This window comes from Python bivittatus, unplaced genomic scaffold (genome assembly GCF_059951505.1).
Source record: "Python bivittatus isolate LINGU-HERP-01145 unplaced genomic scaffold, Pbiv_v1 ctg000090_np1212, whole genome shotgun sequence".
Taxonomy (NCBI): domain Eukaryota; kingdom Metazoa; phylum Chordata; class Lepidosauria; order Squamata; family Pythonidae; genus Python; species Python bivittatus.
The window spans coordinates 4,153,155-4,171,050 of NW_028277046.1; the positions used below are offsets into that span (position 1 = coordinate 4,153,155).

The 17,896-nt window shown below is 51.7% G+C and overlaps 2 protein-coding genes across 9 annotated transcripts; both read right to left on the minus strand.

Moving 5' to 3' along the window:
* Positions 1 to 21: 21 nt before the first annotated feature.
* Positions 22 to 6,682, minus strand: LOC107326220 (solute carrier family 2, facilitated glucose transporter member 5-like). 4 transcript variants are annotated; one of them, XM_088136789.1, is made up of 10 exons: positions 6,285 to 6,585; positions 5,400 to 5,551; positions 4,545 to 4,669; positions 3,787 to 3,939; positions 2,600 to 3,604; positions 2,246 to 2,356; positions 1,434 to 1,535; positions 902 to 977; positions 660 to 787; positions 22 to 488 (listed from the first exon to the last, which is right to left on the minus strand). In XM_088136789.1, exons 5-10 carry the CDS (start codon positions 2,744 to 2,746, stop codon positions 321 to 323), a joined length of 732 nt encoding a protein of 243 aa, XP_087992915.1. In that variant the 5' UTR covers positions 2,747 to 3,604; positions 3,787 to 3,939; positions 4,545 to 4,669; positions 5,400 to 5,551; positions 6,285 to 6,585; the 3' UTR covers positions 22 to 320. The 4 variants fall into 4 exon arrangements, with proteins under 4 accessions (XP_087992915.1, XP_087992914.1, XP_087992916.1 ...); XM_088136788.1 differs by lacking the exon at positions 6,285 to 6,585 and having other exon boundaries at positions 4,545 to 6,005; XM_088136790.1 differs by lacking the exons at positions 4,545 to 4,669; positions 5,400 to 5,551; positions 6,285 to 6,585 and having other exon boundaries at positions 3,787 to 4,342.
* Positions 6,683 to 8,076: 1,394 nt separating this feature from the next.
* On the minus strand, positions 8,077 to 16,757 carry GPR157 (G protein-coupled receptor 157). 5 transcript variants are annotated; one of them, XR_015795481.1, is made up of 5 exons: positions 14,775 to 15,313; positions 10,887 to 11,100; positions 10,048 to 10,242; positions 9,530 to 9,811; positions 8,077 to 8,904 (listed from the first exon to the last, which is right to left on the minus strand). XR_015795481.1 is itself a non-coding variant. In XM_088136785.1 (4 exons), the coding sequence occupies exons 1-4, from the start codon at positions 15,149 to 15,151 to the stop codon at positions 9,587 to 9,589; spliced, it is 1,011 nt and encodes a 336-aa protein (XP_087992911.1). In that variant the 5' UTR covers positions 15,152 to 15,314; the 3' UTR covers positions 9,528 to 9,586. The 5 variants fall into 5 exon arrangements, 3 of the variants coding, with proteins under 3 accessions (XP_087992911.1, XP_087992913.1, XP_087992912.1); XM_088136785.1 differs by lacking the exon at positions 8,077 to 8,904 and having other exon boundaries at positions 9,528 to 9,811; positions 14,775 to 15,314; XR_015795482.1 differs by lacking the exons at positions 8,077 to 8,904; positions 9,530 to 9,811; positions 10,048 to 10,242 and adding an exon at positions 14,336 to 14,516 and having other exon boundaries at positions 10,963 to 11,100; positions 14,780 to 16,745.
* Between the last annotated feature and the right edge of the window lie 1,139 nt (positions 16,758 to 17,896).

Sequence of the window (17,896 nt, forward strand, 5' to 3'; positions counted from 1 at the left end):
CGAGGTTGAGAAACCCTGTATTAAAGTTGAGAAACCCTGTATTAAAGCCTATTGCAATAAAGCATAGCTCTAGTCTTCCTGTGGAGTTGATTTTCTGCTCTGGCCTACCCTGCAGGGCTGGCACCCCCTTCCTCTCTGCAACCCAGCTAACCCTCTCCTCCCGCAGCTCTGTTCAGTTCCCAAGCTGGTCTTTTTCCCAAACGAACACCCAGCATCCTCCGCTTAAAAAAACAAGCACATCAAGACTGCGGCGAGCGCCGAATTTACTTCATTTTTCCAGATCCACTTTTCAAAGAAAGGGGGAAATACATTTCCTGCTTCTACTCAGCCACGGTTTTTCTGGAGTGTTTGCGGATGTGGGCGGCCACGCTCTTCTGGATCTCCTGGAACGTCTTGCCTCTGGTTTCCGGGACCATCCGCAAAATGTAGATAAAGGTGAGGATGATAAAGGGCCAATATAAGAGCAAGCTGTAAGGTCCGATGCGTGGCTGGAGACGGAAGCGAAGAATTAAAAACGGGAGAAGGGAGCTCAACCTCCGCGGACGCACGAGACGCACAGAGCTCCACGGCAAACCAATTGCCACGTTGGAAAAACTCCCAAAGGATGGTGCGGGTCAGTTTTTAAATCAATAAATGGGGAACCCGCCAGCGTCCCTCACCTCGGTCAGAAGAAACAACAACGCCGAGATAAAACGGGTTGTCCAAGTGGCCAACCCCGCGATCATGAGCCCGGACATTCGGGACGACTGGAGGAACAACTCGCCGATAATCACAACAGAGATGGAAGCTGGATGGAGGGAAAAGGTGAGGTCTTGTGGGTAATACACCAATGATTAAAAGAAAAACCCTCCCTCTGTCTTGCCCCTCCTGCGAAAACTCCGGATCCCATCTGATCACAAACCTGGTCCCGTTATGTACCCGAGGAAGAAGAGGATGATCAAAACAATGCTGAGGAAGGCCAGAGAGGGGTTGTCGATCTGTGGGGAGGAAGGAAGCACCGGTGGGGGGAGCATCAAGGCTCCTCCCCACTGTTTCACACCTTCAACCAGCCACCTGGTTCCCACAGGGGCTGGGAATCCCATCTCCAGAAAACTGGCGTGAACTGGGTGAAATTGACCAATTGGTGAAATTGACCAGCTAAGTGACATTGACCAACTGGGCCAAATGGACTAACTGGGGAAATTGACTAACTGGGTGAAATTGACTAATTGGGGAAATTGACCAACTGGGCAAAATTGACCAATTGGTGAAATTGAACAACTAAGTGACATTGACCAACTGGGTGAAATTGACTAATTGGGGAAATTGACCAACTGGGCGAAATTGATAAGATCGATTTTAACTGGCTGGGAGATTGTCTGGGGGCAAACACAGGGAAGGAAACCGGGTGGCACCCACGTTATTCTAGTGCAGAGGGAGGTAGGGTTACCCACCTGAAACTTAAGACAGAAGACTAGGGAAAGATTTGACACGCTACAGATCAGGAAGCCAGTCAAAAGGAGAAACTTCCGCCCCAAGGTCTCGACGGTGCATATCTAGAAAAAAAGCAAGGCAGAAGAGCATTGACGCTTTTGAACTCTGGTGTTGGAGAAGACTCCTGAGAAGACCGTGGACAGCCAAGAAAACAAGCCGATGGATCATCAAACCAACCAACCCAAAGTTCTCCCTTGAGGCACCAATGACCAGGCTCAAATGATCCTACTTCGAACACATTGTGCAAAGACCCAACTCTCTGGAGAAGCCCGTAATGCTGGGGAAGGAGGGAAAGATTCTTTTAGCAGACCCCAGGGCAGGGCGATTTGGGATCGACTAATATTGGGATTATATTCCTTGGTTCTTGTTTCTCCCCTAGTAAAGCCAATTTTTTTTTTTAATCTAACATCACCCATTCCATGGCAAAACGTTGCTACTTCAGGACATGTCTATGCCCTGACAAGGTCACTCGCGCAGGACAGATCGACTCCCTGTCGAGCCAACCTTGCATCGCTTTGAAGTTTGCTGAAAATTTTATCATGGGCCAGCTTTGATTCGATGGACAGAGCACGCGCCATCAAGCCGGTGTTGAATCTCAGCTGTTAAGATTTCTGGCCCGTGACCGTGACCAGGTTTCACTTTGGTAATTTGTTCCTCCTGCCTCCTCCTTGGCTGTATCACTTTGGATACATCACCCCGACTCGGTTGGGCAATGGAAGCGGCTCATAACTTGAACAAACCAGTAATAAAGTGGGAACGCTGGGTTGCTTACGGTTGTCAGGAGCATCAGTTGGACGATCACGTTTCCCGCTAGCGGAATGAGCCTCTTGGCTTTGGTGGACAGCCCTAAAGCTTTATAGATCCGCTCGGCGAAAACAAAGCCCTGCAATCAAAGAGGAGAGACTGCAAATGGACGCACACGCAGGGCTTGCCGCTTTGCAAACCCGAACACCTGCCTCTCCACCCTTTTCTCTGCTCTCCTGGAGCCCGGGAACAGTTGGATCCAGAAGCTCCATTCCAGGCGAAAAGCCTGGCACTTTTGGGGGTCAGAGGCTCCAGTATCGGACCATGCTAAAGCCAACGGCCATGTCTTCTCGGTGCGAGGCTGATTGGGGAAGTTGCTAACCATGTTCACGCCCACAAATTGGCTTCCGGAGACCAAGATGACAACGGTGAGGAGGTTCCACCGGAGGCCAGGGAAATGGAGCAGGCGCCATGCCGTCATGTTCTTCTGGTTGCTTTCGGCGAGCTGCTCCCGGCGAAGTTCTTCCATCTCGTCCTCCACATCTTCTTTGCCTCTCAGCTTCTTCAAGACTAGAGGAGGAGGAAGAGGAGGGGAGGAAAGGAAAATCTGCAGAGCGTGAGAGGGGTGGGTTTCCAAGCATCTCTTCCAACTGGACTTAATTCTGGGGTTTGGGGGGCTGGGGTGGACCAAGGCTTCAAGATGGTGGGAGCAAAGCTTCTAACCCATCATCCTTTCTTCTTTTCTCCTCCTTCCTTTCCTTTTCGCATCTCAGATTCAAGGCGCCTGGAAATTGGGTGGTCCGGTCAGCCATACTCCAAGGGACCCTCACTCTATTTCAGAAAGAGAAGGACTCGCCCGGTTCTCCTGCGAGGAAGACTTTGGGATGACGGCTTCCAACTTGGCCAGTGCAAGGAGGGTGGGGAACAAAGCTGCCTTCCACACTGAGGAAGAAGGGGTGAGGTCTCCCATCTTGTCAAGATGATCTCTGGCCACGGCCTCCTGGCCTCCAGAGGAACCCCCCCTCCCTTTTCCGTTCCCACCCATAAGCATCCAACACCACCAAGAGGGTCAAAAGGGCTTCCTACGACCATCCCAAAGGTGGTCCCCTTACAGTGCTGCATTTTGCAAGGGGGCTAAATTTGGGGAGACCAACCAGGCCCTGAAGATCTGAAGGGCAGAAGCCGGGCTACCAGCCTGGTCCTCCATTTGGCCCAGACGAGCAGCTCGTCAGGCTGAGACACCAGACCTGAGTCGCCATACCTTGCCTTGCGTTCGCTTCGTCGTTCCTCTGGATATACAGGTACCTGGGGCTTTCGGGGCAAAGCAGGAGGAGCATATTACTAATGACAGCAAAGGCAGCAGTGATACCCACTAATAATGAATAATCTATGGAAGAGAGAGAGGGAGGGAGGAAGTTAGGAAGCTGGAGACGCCACTCCAGGTTTCAGAACCAACATTGCTCTTTTCTACATCTTCTCCTCTTGCTCTGAAGGAAAGGCACCCCACCCGGGCTTTCAGCCTTAGCGTGGCTCAAAGCTAGCAGGAACGACAAAAACAGGAAAATTTACCTTCTCGGTTCCCCCAGATCTGGGGAAAGCTTAAAATTTGGCCCAAAAGATGGCCCCAGTTGAGGAAGAGGATGGAAGCTGTCACCAGGGCACCTCTCAGATTCAAGGAGGAGATTTCAAGGATGTAGAGGGGGACGGAGCAAGTAAAGGAACCTGGTGGGATGAATTAAAAAGCGCATGACGGTCACAGCACGCATTACGGCGAGCGCAGCACTTAGGAGCCTCTCTGGCGCACGGCTGGCCCTGAGATTTTGGGATTTAAATCTCCAGGTTAGGGAAGACTGCGATACGAGGATGCCGTTACGTCCGACGCAACCTTGATTTGTTCCTGCCTGATGCTTACGCTGGCTCCTTACGGCTAAAAACCCAGCGTCTCAGAGTCTTCTTTAACCAGATTTATTGAAAGGGAGATGGGATTAGGTTGCAGGAATCTTGGCAACGGGATACATTTCTTTCCGCACCCAATTTATCTCTACATTCATTTAGAGATTTCTGGAGCTTCCCTGTGGATTCACCAAAGAAGTAGTCCCTTGTTTTCTTGCCAAAGGACCGGATGTTCTCCGCCTGGAATATTGGCAAACCACCATCCTGATTCCCAGGATGCAAGAAACCCATTACGCTAGTCCCAAAAGGATCTTGAGAATATGCCGAGTACGTATCGCAAGGTGGGACCCCTAAATTAAGGGACATTTAATTCAAACGCAGGGCTTTGGGGGCTTAAAATAAATTAATTTAGTAACTCCAGGCCCCTGTCTCACCTGACACTATTCCTGCAAAAAAGCGAGCAAACAGGATGAATTCAGGGCGCTGGATTATTCTGTCGAGACACAGGACGGCAGACGAAATGATACTAAATCCATTATTAATGAGTATGATAGATTTTCTGAAAAGACACAGAAAAAGCACGGAGGAACCTCAGGAATGCTACAGGGAGCCAGAAGCCCTGAGCGGGCAGAAACAGCTTGATTTTCTTTTCTAAAGAAAGAATCTGTTCCTGGAACGGCAAGAGATTGCGCGCGACGCCAAAAAACCTACACGGGGAGATGTCACCTGGAAAGCCATTTTGAAAGCCACCCAGATGTTGCCGCAAGGGGAATTAAAGAGACGGGGTGGGAAAAAAAATTAAAATTGGGTTTGTCCTTGTTGCCGACGCTAAGGTGACCATCTCCTGGGCAAATTAGGGTTTCAAATAGATTATCAGAGTTGGAGATGGAACGAAGATGGCGCTTGGGGCCACCCCGGTTTCTCACTTACTCCCCTTGGGGGCCCAAAGCCAGCATCCTCAACCAGGGTGGCCAACATTTGGGAGTTAGTTAACCCCCCAATGGTCTCCAGGAGACATCTCCATCCTCTGCTCAGGGGCTGACCCAACCTGGCATTTAGAGAACACGTTAATCTTGGTTAAGTTAAACCTTGGCTCTCTTTTCAGTGGGTTAATGTGTTGGGTGCCCAAGGACCTGTGGGTTAGCAAGCTAGGGGGGTGCCCTGCCCAAACCCAGGGCAGGGATTCACTTTATGTGCCAATCTATGGGGCTGATGCTGCCGGAAACCGCCAAAATCCGGTCCTCGTCGCATATCCACCACGCTGGAATTCTGTTTAAGACGCACTGTACCTTCCGTATCTGTCTGCCAGAGCTCCACAGAAGAACACCCCAAAAAGGCCTCCAAGTGGGAATAAAGCGATGGCGATAAATATTAATAACTTGGAAAAGTTGGGGTTTTTCTGGCTCTCTTCCTTCACCAGACGGTACAACTGTAACTTTATCTGAAAAACATAAAACAATACAAAAGCAGAAAGCTCCATCAACGACGCCGAGCCGTGAACCATCAACGTCCCCAGCTGCCTCCGTCTCGCCTAACAACCCTGCGAGGTAGGCTGGCCAGCGGAGAGACCCGGAACGACTCACAGTCCCTAAGGAAAATCCAGGTCCTGAGAAATTCTGAGTGAATTTGGAGCAGAGATACAAAACTCTTTTTTAGAGACATCAGGGCAGAACATCCTAAAACGTTCCCTGTTTCACCCCCAGGAACGGGTTCGCCCATCGCCCGTCACGGTGGGCAGACGAGACCTTCTGAATGGAAAACCGCACCAGGGCCTTTAAGGAAAGGCAACCGGGGTTTCCTCCTTGGGGAAAGCTGCATTCCCAAAAGCAACGTCAGCCACAGAGCTGTGGAACATGGTTACGGGGAACTGTTGCCAAACGTGAAACCTGGGCAGGTGGCGCGGCTTCCTGCGCAAAGGATCGGCAGCTTGAAAAGAAAGCGCGCGCCCCCGGAAGCCAACCCCGTTTGCAGCTGGCTGCGTGGCTAAATAAATCCAGCAAATAAAAAACAGGGAAAAGAAACGGTGTCGGAAAACCCAACGGGGTGTGCTAAGGCAGCTTCTGCGTGCCGGGCCAGCCGAGACCGGCGGGGCCACGCAGGGCAGCGGGTTGTGTGAACGGCCCCCGAGCCCCCAAGCTGGCAGTGCCCAGCAATGCCCAGCGGGGCTAACTCACCACAAGCGGACTGTGGATCAGGAAGAGCGTGTATCCGTGCTGGAGAAACCCCAGACTGGAACCTACCATCGAGAAAATGAGCGTGCCGGTCAGTTTCTGTGAGAAAGTGCAGCGGGGGGAAAAGCAACATTTCCTTCGGTGAAAAGGACAGAAAATAAAACAACAACCGGTTCCTAAACCTGCCGTATCGTTTTGCTCGGAGGGCGCAAAGCAGATCTTTGGGACTTTTGCACCCGCTGCTCTGCTAACGGCAAGGGGTAGGGGGTGATCGTCTTTAAAAAATAGATATATTGTAAAAGGAAACTCCTCCCTGGGGTTCAGGCCAGCTCCTGGGGCGCCCCACGAAAGGGGTTTGCTTCGTCAGGCGTTTCTAAGCTAGTCGGCACCCCTGGGGTCTCCTGGTGGTGTCCCATCCACTCAGGGACCATCCTGCTTAGCTTTAGGGGATTCCCAAACGTGGGCTAGGTGCTGCCGTTTTTATGAAACGTACTCTGGGCCAGGAGACGCCCCTCTTCAGAAATCATTCTTATTTTTTTCAGCTCTGGGTCAGCCCCAGATCTTTGCCCTGCCTCGCCCTGAAGGTCAGAGAGAATCACGGATCGAGAGAAAGACCATTTTGGTACGACCGCAATTTATCCGACCCCGCAAACTCACATTGTCTCTGATTGTGGGCCCCGATTCCTCTTCGTCCTCCATCCTTCCTTGGGTATCAGGAGGACCCCTTGTTGCCTAGAAACTCAGGCGTAAAAGAGAGAAAAAGCAAAAAGCCTGTCCGTTCGTTCATTCTTTCACCGCATTTACGAACTATGATCCTCCCCCTGAATCAAGCCAGATTCCCCAAACTAGGCTCCCTGATTGCTCATTTTCAAGGTAGACTGCTGCGGATCAGGGAGGCTCAAAGAGGAAATTACGAGAGGGGACGGACCCAAGCAAAAGGCCTTCGTCTTTTCCTTCGAACGTCGGCTTGAGAGCCTCACGTTCAATCCCTGGGCTCCTTCCATAAGCTCCCCAAATTCGTTGGCACCCTCCCCGCGTCCTCAACTGCCCCTCTGCCCGCCCGTTTGGAAGGTGCCGGTTTGGGGAAAACAGTTGCCCATCGAAACGGCCCTCCCCAACCACGGGGCGTCCCCAGCTTTGGCGTTTTAAGGCTGGAAAAGGGAAAAGCAAAATGCAAATTTACTTTTTTTTTCCTGTCTTGGAGCAAAAGGGGAAAGACCGGATCCACGCAGGCCTATTTTCTTTTGAACGAGCGCCGGGGCCGTGGAGGGAGCCAATCAGGGGAAGGGGGCGGGAACGTTCCGGGGAAAGCGGTTGGCAGTTAGGAGCTGTTTTGCATGAATTTCCATAAAGAAGTTTCGACCTCCAATCATTGCACGTCATTTTCCCAGCCATTTGCTACGGAATGTTTTCCCAACTTCCCCGTTGAGCTGGCCACCCGATGATTTCCTTGTGGTCTCCCATCCACACCCTAAGCCAATTTGCCCGCACTTTCTTCCCAGTCAGCCAAGACCAGCCTTTCATTACTTACCTAACTTAAAACACCCCATTTCTCCATGCAACGGGTGGTCAAAAGCAAGGAATCACCCGTTATAGACTCAGTGGAATTGTCACTGAAGCACACAAGGGTTGTGAAAACCATTTGAAAAACCTAGCGAACGACCGAAAAGGAAAAGAAATGAAATCCTCTTTCTCCCACACGCGCACACAGACACACTTCTGAAGCATCTTTATCTTCCCCTCTAAATTCAAATCCTGCAAAAAAATCAAGGCGGGAGAAAAACGAAGCACAGAACAACTTCCAAGGCTTGTTTATTAAAAAAAATTTTTTTATTTAAAGTCCGCCCTCAAACCGGGGGATGGAAAATGAGTCTTAATCTGTACATTTTAGAGTTGGGTTGGATTGTTTTCTTTAAAACACACACACACACACACACACACATGGAAGTGAGGTATGCAGGATGAGAAAAATCAGCCCGGCAAAGGTTTCGGACCATTTATTCGAAGCAACACGCGCCGTCCTCAAAAATTGGGGGTATCCGCTGGACCCAGAAACTTCTGAGTCAAAGTCCAATCGCTTTGCTGGTGGAGCTGCAGGAAAATCAAAATTTACTGAAATCCAGGCTGTTATAGTCCTCGCACCAGCAAAGACCGTACCGCCCTCAACGGCCTAGATCGGAGTCAATTTTCGATGGATCTTCAGAGAGTTTCATGCAACCCCTTGACGCCAACTTCCATCCTTGCTAATCAGGCTAGCTGAGGACGATGGGACCCGGAGTCCCTCTCTCTTCTGTGATTTCCAGACAGGGTTTTGACCATCACGCCTCTTTCCTCCCCCTTGAGCCTGGATAACCGCGTCCCTTGAAATTTAACTCAGTATTTTCTTCTCTCTCTCTCTTTTTTCCCTTAAAATTTGATTTAAAAATAGAAACACGTCTTCACAGCATCTTCCCAAAAAAAGCCCTGAGAAGTGAAAAAGTTTAGTTGGAGGAATTCAGATCCAGGCATTTTTGTGGTGAGCGTCTAATGATTTTCTTTTTCTGTAAAAAGCCCCAAAGTCTTTTTTTTATTCTCAGGTGAATGAAAATCATCCTTTATAGGCACTTGACATCATTTTTGTTACCTGTCCAAACAAAACACATAGAAAAACCAATGAAAGGAGGTGTTTTAGTAGAAAAACAGGAAGCCATACACCATTAGTATTATTCTCATCATCATAATTATCAATAATAATAATTATTATCGTGGTATTATTATATATTAATAATAATTATTATAATAATAATTATTATTATGGTAGTGGTAGTTAGGATTAGTTATCAATTTCGATATTAGTTATCAATTTCTATATTGTAGCAAGTGTGATCGCCTGGCAGCGGATTTTATTCGCCAGAGGCGAGGAAAGATTGACAAGCCTTTCATGGGAATTTCACTTTGGGCTCCAGCAGAAAATCAAACCCCTTTGAAAAAAGAACTGGAAGCGAAACGAAGAATCGCTTCCAGAAAAAGAAAGTGCCACTTTGCAAATCGGATGGCATTTCCACTTTGGGGGCATCGAAGAGCTAACTTTCCTTTGAAGTTTTCACAATTCTTTCTCTGCCATCAGGACCCCTGGACCTTTCTCCCCAAAGAGCAGGAATTTTTTGCAACCGCAGCCATTTAAAAGGTCCCCTTGCTCAAATTCTCCCGACGGTTGAAAGGCAGCGACCGCGGAGAGATGCAAAATGAGGCCAGGTAAAAAAACTCACGGTTAAAATGCCACCAGGCCGGGAGGAGTTTCCCATGACGATGCAGCCCTGCGAAGTTCAGGTGCTGGACAAGTCTGCCCCAGTGCTATTGCCGCCTTGCGGCTCGCAGGCTTTGCAGGGGGGAGCCTCAGCCTGGAAGCTGGTCTCCAAACTCGCCCGGGGAGGGTCCGGACTCTCGTATCGCCAGCAGCACAACAAAGAAAACAGCTTATTCCGGACCACGCGGGTGCAAAAAACGAACAGGATGCAATTTGCTGCTCCTTGAAATGTGTTTCCGACGCCCTGGGGGGAAAGGGAGAGAAAAAATAGTTTTGGAAACGTCGATTTTGGCTTCCAAAAGAGCGCAGGACTCTTTCCGGAAGAGCGAACGTATCTGCTCTACATCGGAAGGCCAGATCAGCTCTCCTGATCCTTTAAACAGAGCAGACTTCAACTCCCACAATCCTTTGCTGCACATCTGGAGGCAGCTGGGTGGGGAAAGCTGCTGGAGGCTCCCCCCGTTATTCCCGGAAACTCACGTGAAGCACCACCAGGAGCCTGTTTTGGACTGCAGGGGAGCCCCAAAGGGTCAGCACAAACCGGACGGTACTCCAGATGCGGAGAACGATGAAAATAATCGGTATTAAGGTCAGCTTCTGGTCTGCCACGGATGTCCTCGGCTGGGACGACGGGGCTCTCGACAAAATGGGGCGATATTCCGAGAGGGCTGCGTGCTTGGGGACAAAGCGGGGAACCCCGTGAGACAGAAGATGCAGCCGCGGCCTTGTTTGCAGCCAACCCCGGTTTGCTCGCTCTTTAAGACAACGTCCCAGTACGAAACCCAAAAGGGACTGGAATTCCCACTGCGGAATGTGAGGACCGAGAAAGCCTCTCGCAGCTGCTCCGCGGTGCAAATTGCGCTTACGGGGAAGGAGCAGCCAGGAACTTGAGCCGCAGTCTGCTATATTTCAGGACCAAGCAAGCACGGGATTATTTACACACAGCCCCGCGTGCTGAAAGTTAATCCACCCGCCCCCTCCCCGTGAACGCAATCCCCTTTTTGCAAATCGGAAAGCCGATTTCGATCTGGAAATTCCTCTCTTCCACCGATTTTTTGGCTCAACGTACGAGCCCGAGCGACTCCGGGCTTCTTTTTCGTCCGTGAAGAATTTCAGAAAAGACATATTCCTTTTACATCCTTCTGCTGTTTGCCCCACCAAAGATAACCCCTGGTTGTGTACCCATTATTTCTCATTTCAGCAGAGAGGCAAGGAGAATAATTCGCCTTCCTCGCTCTGCCTGTTCGCCTGGAAGAAACACAAGCTCGTCCAAGGCGACAAGCTCGGCCGAGGGGAACGGAGACCCTCTGAATACTCACCGCTCGGTTGATGTGCTTCTTGATCAGAATGTAAAAAATTGGCAAGGTCACGTAAGCGAGGATTTCCCACAATTTCCCCGCCAGCAGCATCCAGAGGAGCCGATCTTGCGCGGTGATGTCAATCCAGCACCAGCCGACCGAGACGTCGGACGCGTCGTACCCGATCTTCTTCAAGGCCACGGCTGCTGCCGTGATGCCAAGGGGAACCCCCCAGCTGGGGACGGGAAAAGCAGAGGTTGGGACAGCTGAACGGCCCTCGAAGGTCGGAAGAAAGCTCAACGTCCCCTATCTGAGTTTGGGGAACGGCCCGCTTTGAACGCAGGCCGCCGGAGCGGAAGACTGGATTATAAAATGGACGGAGTTTGCGGGAATGGCCAAGCCAACCGGGAGAAAGCGATAAAGGCTTTTGGGGAAGGCTGGAAACTTTAGATGGGCTTTTCGTTGAAAGCAGAAAAGGATGGATTGATGGATTTGGGGACTGAAAAGCATTAAAGAGGGAGGCGGAAGAGTAACTACTGAATAGAAAGAAGGGCAGAATTCATAATTCTCTATTTTAATATAAATAATGATAATAATTTATTAAGTTTATATGCCGCCTGGCTCCAGCGACTCTGGGCGGTTTACAACTGTTAAAACGTTTAAACAATATTTCCTTCCTTCCTTCTCTCATCTCCTTCCTTCCTTCCTTCCTTCCTTCCTTCCTTCCTTCCTTCCTTCCTTCCTTCCTTCCTTCCTTCCTTCCTTCCTCCCTCCCTCCCTCCTTTCTTTCTTTCTCTTGTTTTCTTTCTCTTGTTTTCTATAATAATAGTACAGTATTATTAAAATTTATATGCCGCCCGACTCCCAGCAACTCTGGGCAGTTACTATTTGCCTTTTGGTCTCTGCTTGTTTTGTAAAAAGTTTCTACATTTCTGTACATCCCCAAATTCCTAAACTGGCAAACTTTCCCATTTTTTTTTATCACCGCCGCACCCCCCCCCCTTTATTAGAAAGCAGCGGTTTTAATAGTGCAGGCAAGCTGCTGAGAACACGTTAGAAAACCACAGTCCCCCACAAACGTTTTCACTTCTAGCATGCCCTTGCTGGACCCAGAGCCGCCCAACTGGTTGCACAACTGGATTATAACTGCAATCTGGATACACCCTGATCCAAATTAATCCAGACGCCAATGGGCCCAAACCAGATCAACTAATCCACCCATGTCCTGGACAGCCACCGTTCTTTCTGACGTGAAATGGCTGCCTAAAATTAGCTGGAGTTGTAAAATGCCCCCCGCCCCCCCCGAGCTATAAATACAGCCTGGTCACAAGCAGAGAGGCTGACATTTCACTAATGCAATTTTGTAGGTTATCTGCAATATAATGTTTCATCCAGCCTTGCTCCGCCAGCCCCTGAACAGCAGAATATGCTAATGCTGGCCTCTGAATTATTGTACGCTTCTGTGTTGGCTGAGGCTGATAGGAGTTGTGATCCCAAACCTGCTGTTGCATCGGACCCATCGCTTTGCGCCCCAGCACCGAAAGGAAGAAACATGCCATTTTTTTTTAAAGTGACCTGTCTTTACTCTCCAGATGAGGCCCACCGTTCAGTGCAGCGGACAAGCTGCTTTCCAGTGAAGACGGCAGGGGTGGGATTCCACCGCCCATCGTCCAAAGCCATCAGACTCATATTGATGGGAGGTGTAGTCCAACAGCCCTGGTTCCTTGGTGGCTATCTCCTTCCTAGGTCTTTGGATCCGGCCACAAATTCAGGCAGGCAGGCAGAGCGGGTAATCGTGCAGAGACGCAACGGGCAGGCTCAGTAGCCAGAAAGCTGCACTCCCTACAACATCCAGAGCCCGGATCTCAGAGCGCAGGCTAATTCAAAGTGAAATATCAGGCAGAGAAAATCTAACCGGCCCGCATCCGGGATTCCTCCGTTCTTTTCTTGTTCCAAACATCACAATGCACCCTTTGATTGCAAAGATATAATCAAACAAATTCAGGCTTGGCCGTGCAATCGAGGCCCCGCGATAAATGGAAAACCTGAAATTGACTCACTGGAATTTTCCAATAAACCGTTCCCAAAGTCGTGAGCGTTCCTCCAGGTTTGGGATCACAACTCCTATCAGCCTCAGCCAACACAGAATGGGGATGGTGGGAACGGGGGTCCAAATGTCTTTAAACCCCCCATACTCCTTCTTGAAAATACGTCAAGGAGCAAACATACACCCTGACTTCCACTCATTTAGTGGGATCCACAAAATCCAGAGTCACCCGAGAATCCCCAAACGGGGATAAAAAATCCTGGAATCGAAACCTAAAACCGATCCACACGCCGGGGAAGCCGAAATTCAGCTTTGAAGAAAACCGGCTGCGGACACGCCCGTTCACGTGCCCGCCCAAGACTCCTCCTCAGAAGCGTGCAAAGCCAAACATCTCTGGTGTGCCTGTGTTTGCACAACTACTCCAGACTTCGTTGCTACAACCTCGGCAGCCTGAGGGGCCCAAACCCACCCAATGTAACTAAAAATGCCTTATTAGCCATCGCACCCCCAGAAATGCCTTTTAGGGCACCTTCATACATTCCTTTCCCTGCCCAAATTATGGGATAGAAGCCCCCAGGGAGAGCAGGCTGAGTTAGCTCGCCAAACTGGCTTGGGATCAGACCAACCGGAAAGATCTGAGATGACGGTGATAATCATAATCATAATTATTATGATTATTTTCACCACTGTTTAGCAAACACAGAACTGCTACTTTGCATTTCCCTTTACTCCAGCTTGCTACAAAGAAACCCCCACGGGTATTTTCAAACAAAAATGGTCATTTGGGAGTGAAAGCGTCAGGCGAGGATCCCCCTGGGAGACTTGGAACCATCCGGCATCTCTCAGCTTGGCCTACCACGCAGGGGTGTTAGGAAGGTACAAGGAGGGGGGGAGAGAGGGGGCACCCCTTCTCTGTTTTTCCACCAAATAAGAGGACTCATTTTGCAAAAAGCCAACAGTGTGGCCTTTGAGGGCAAAAACTGCTTTTTCTAGGGTTCGTCAGAGGTTTTCTTTACTTTTTTTAATTCGGATTGCTGGTTTGGAGAAACAGGTTCGTCTCCCCAAGAATTTCGGTCCTGACCGAGCCTAGCTCACCGCCAGGAGCAGAGAGAGGCGGACTTTGGGAACTACAGCTCCATCATCCTTGCCTATGACCTGGCTGGCTGTGGCTTATGTGACCTGGGACAAAGATGCAGACTTTTGATGCTGAGTTGAGCAATTTTTTCCAAGCTAAGGGTCGTGGTTAGTTTCGGGGGGTTCTGCTGGGAGAAAACCCCGTTGGACGTCGTTTGCCTTTCCATAAATTAAGGCCCTCTGAATCAATAATCTATTCCAATAACCCCACATTATCCGATTCCAACCGGGGAAGATAAAAACGGAGCCCCCTTCAGCGGGGGAATTTACAAATATCGGTTTGTTTTACCTCTGTTCCTCATTCTCGCAAGCTGGCCATCCAAAAGCATTTCCTACACGCTCCTTTTTTAAAATCCCCCTCTCTCTTCGCCAGTTCCCATTCTGCATAATTCTTCCTCAAAATCTGGGGCGGGGCAGGGGGGGTCAGCGTGTGCAATTCACAGGGCCCAACAAAACCCCTCTGATTCGAGCTGGGGAACCAGAAAGGGAGGGATGTTAGATAAAACAAAAACACCAAAGAGGGTTATTTCGGAATGGCTGATGGCTTTCCAGCCTTTTGGGGACGGCTAAATCCAGCCCTTTCTTTGGGCAGCGTTGGTAAACCGACGGGCAGCGCAAGGCGCTAGTCCTCTGCACGTCTGCTTTTGGGGACAGGCGGCGGAGGAAAAAGCGGCGAGCCCACCCCCCCGGCAGATGGGGACCCGGGGCGCGGAGGGGAGGCCACCCACCTCACCAGGTGGAAGAAGCAGAGCAGGCCGGCGCCGGAGGAGCCGCGCACGAGGGTGAGGTAGAGGTAGAGCGCGACGGCCACGGTCCAGAAGAAGGAGCTGGTGCCGGCGAAGGTGGAGACGGCGCCCTGCGCCACGCAGTCCCACGAGGAGGCGTCGAAGTCCCGCAGCGCCCCGTAGGCGCAGGCGGCGGCCGAGAGCAGGTCGGCCAGCGAGAGGCAGGCCAGCAGCTGGCGCGGCCGCGTCCGCAGCTCGGGCCAGCGCGCCTGGGCGCCCAGCAGCACGCAGCAGCCCAGCGCGGACAGGGCGCAGGAGCCCAGCACCGCCGCGCGCTCCCAGGGGTACACCGGCGTCGCGGCGGGCACCCGCAGCTGCATGGCGAGGGCCGCCGGGCGGGCGGGCGAGCGGCCGAGCTCTCCGGCGCCGGGCGCGCCCTGCCTTCCCAGCCGGGGGGCGGGCGGGCGGCGCCGGAGCCCTGCGCGCCCCCCGCGCACAGCCAGCCAGCCGGCCGGCCGGCCGCCGGCTCCTCCTCCGGCCGCTCCGCCCCGGAAGGCGAGGGCGGCTCCTGAGCGCGCACGGAGCGCGCGGCCCGGCTGCGCGCGGGGGCTCCCGCGACGGCCCGAGGGGGCGCGGCGCGGCTGAAGTAGGGCGGGCCGTCGAGGGAGCCGATTTCCCCGGCCGAGGGTGGCCGCCGCGTCTCTGCGGGACTCCCTGCTCGGGCCTGCGCCTCGCTTTTGCGAAAGCGCGGACGGGTCTGAACGGGCCGGGGGAGGCTGGTGGATGCCAATCCGGTAGCCAGACTTTGGGGGTGAGAGGCAGCGGGTTGAACGGGAAGGCGGAGGCTGCCTCTGCATGAGTCCCCTAGGAAAAGCCGCCCACCCGGGCAGTCACAGATGAGGAAGGTAAAAGAGTTTGGATAAAGGGCCTCAGAAGCCATGTATCCAGAGGGCCAGTTTTACTTTAACCACTAGATGTCACCACCAGCAGATGTTCCAGCTGCTGAGAAAGTAGCCAGTATTCACAGCAGGACTTCTCTAACTGGAAACTAAAACCAACCAGCCAGCCAACCCACCAGCTCAAAAATGTTGCCCCCCACCAGCTTTGGGACCTGCAAACCGGAAGGACACCTCCCCAGCAATTAGCTGCAGGGATCTTCACAACGCTCCTGCGAGGTAGGCCACCCTTGCCGTCAATGAGAGCTGGGGCAGAGGTGCTTGCTAAGTCCCTCCACAATCCTTCATATCATGGTTAGTTTACACTTCAGCCTGTCGTGTGAAATCAGAAAATTGGCTTGAGTAAACCACAGCTGGGTTCATCAGGTTAAGGCAGAGAAGTAAAGCAGGCGATTCCTCCACAATCGGTTGTCATAAGAACCATCGCTATATCTTTTTTCCTCCTCCCTCCCCATCCTTTTTTCCTTTCGTGCTGTGTCTTTCAGCTTCTCTCTTTGCCGATATTTGCCCCGCTCAGCAAAAAGGAGACGCTACCTTTTATTACGTCTCTGTCCTCCTCCCTTTCCCCTTAACGACAACTGGACGAGGTGAAATTAGCTGAAACATCCTGGCTGAGACACACACGGACATCCGAGTGGACAGGAATGGGAACCTTGCCATGACATGAGCCCCCTCCCTTAATTATACTTTTATTAACGTAGGAAATACCGCAGCTGCTTGCTCAAGGCCACACGGGATCGCTTTCTGATAGGGAAGCTACGTAGAACCTCCGTGCTAAGGGGCAGTCTAGCTCCAAAATGCACAGGCTGGGACCGATCAGCAGGAAAAGGCAGGGCTTCGTTGAGGCCTTTGTTGGGAAGGCCAGGCCAGATTTACAGGGTGCGGCTGAAGAAGCCTGGGTGGATCAGGCCCTTCCAAAAACAAACACACCAGAGCGGGCTGCTTTTCTGTCCCGTCCTGCGGAATGCAGAAAGACAGCCCTCGCCACAACCGGCCTTGAAATATTCTGCCTCAAGTCTCTCTTTCGTAAACCTGGTTAGAAGACAAGCATCCGGTGGATTCGATCAGCCGGGGGGGGGGGGATTAGAGAGGGCTTGGTGCAAAACTAAAAACCGGTTAGTAGCATTGAGAGAGAGCCCTTCCAAAACAGGCATACACTGGGATTTATTTCATTTTATTCAACCGAGGCGTGAGTTTCACAGAAGCACAGGTTTTAGCCAGCATTTCACTGCCGAAAAGTCAGCCTGCAGATTTCTGCAACCGGGCTAAAGATGGCTGGATAAACCGCCCCGGGCTGCATTCACACAAGCATCCCGGCTCGGGGTAAGGTACAAAGAAGAACGAACGATACCCCTTCGCTCGGAAACGGGATTAAAGTTGCCCGCTTTCTCCCTCCTGCCTGCTCCTGTGCGTTCAGCAAACAGCCCGGCCCACCGACGAAGCAGGTTAAAGCTTCCTTTCAGCCAGGCTGCTCTTAAAAGAGCCCAGGGGGGAGGAAAATATCAATATACGCCCCCCCCAAGCCTGGGCACAACGCACAGCATTCTCCTTACTTCCAGGGGCTCAGCAAAGTGGTTTTCCCCAAACCAGACATCTGTGAGTTCAACACCCCCTCCCCAAGTTTCAGAAAAACTCGTGGAAACAAAAGGCAAAGGGAACCCAAATCCGCTCCTTTTTCCTTAAATCGGGCTTTCAGTAGAGTTTTGGAATTCCCGCTGGGCGGCCTTTGCAGTGTCCCATTCCTGCCCCCCCCAACCCCAATTTCCCCTCTTCCTTTTTTCGGAGAAGACGCGGCTTCCGGCGGGCTTGCAAACGTGCAGTACTTCTGCAGCAGTATGCTTGCTGATTGCTGCTTCAATCATCGCACACAACAACCAGCTAAGACACTGCCAAAGAAGCACTCACAGAGAAGACGCGCCGCCCTGGCGAGGACGCCGCTCTGACCCCCTTCCTCTCCTTCGGCGTGGCGGCCCCTGCGAGGACGAGGCAGAAACGAGGCAACGGGCTTGGTTCGGAAGGGAAAAGGTTGCAAGGAGAGCGCCGCCGCCACCAAAGCAAATCTGTAAGACAAACAGGACTAGGAACTTGATTCGGAGGCCCTGGATTGAAATGAGTCAGATGCGAAGACCCAGCTCAGAAGAAAAGCCCCGTGGGATTCCCAAGTGCGAA

What these genes read in the sequence shown, in the direction of transcription:
- GPR157 (XM_088136786.1), bottom strand. Translation starts at nt 15,628, where the DNA reads ATGCAGAGGCAGCCTCCGCCTTCCCGTTCAACCCGCTGCCTCTCACCC. An exon ending in TGCTTCTTCCACCTGGTGAG is followed by an intron (nt 14,517 to 14,774) that starts GTGGGTGGCCTC and finishes CTGGTTCCCCAG; the next exon opens with CTCGAATCAGAGGGGTTTTG.
- LOC107326220 (XM_088136789.1), bottom strand. Translation starts at nt 2,746, where the DNA reads ATGGAAGAACTTCGCCGGGAGCAGCTCGCCGAAAGCAACCAGAAGAAC. An exon ending in AATTTGTGGGCGTGAACATG is followed by an intron (nt 2,357 to 2,599) that starts GTTAGCAACTTC and finishes CTTTGATTGCAG; the next exon opens with GGCTTTGTTTTCGCCGAGCG. An exon ending in CGGGTACATAACGGGACCAG is followed by an intron (nt 788 to 901) that starts GTTTGTGATCAG and finishes CCCTCCATCCAG; the next exon opens with CTTCCATCTCTGTTGTGATT.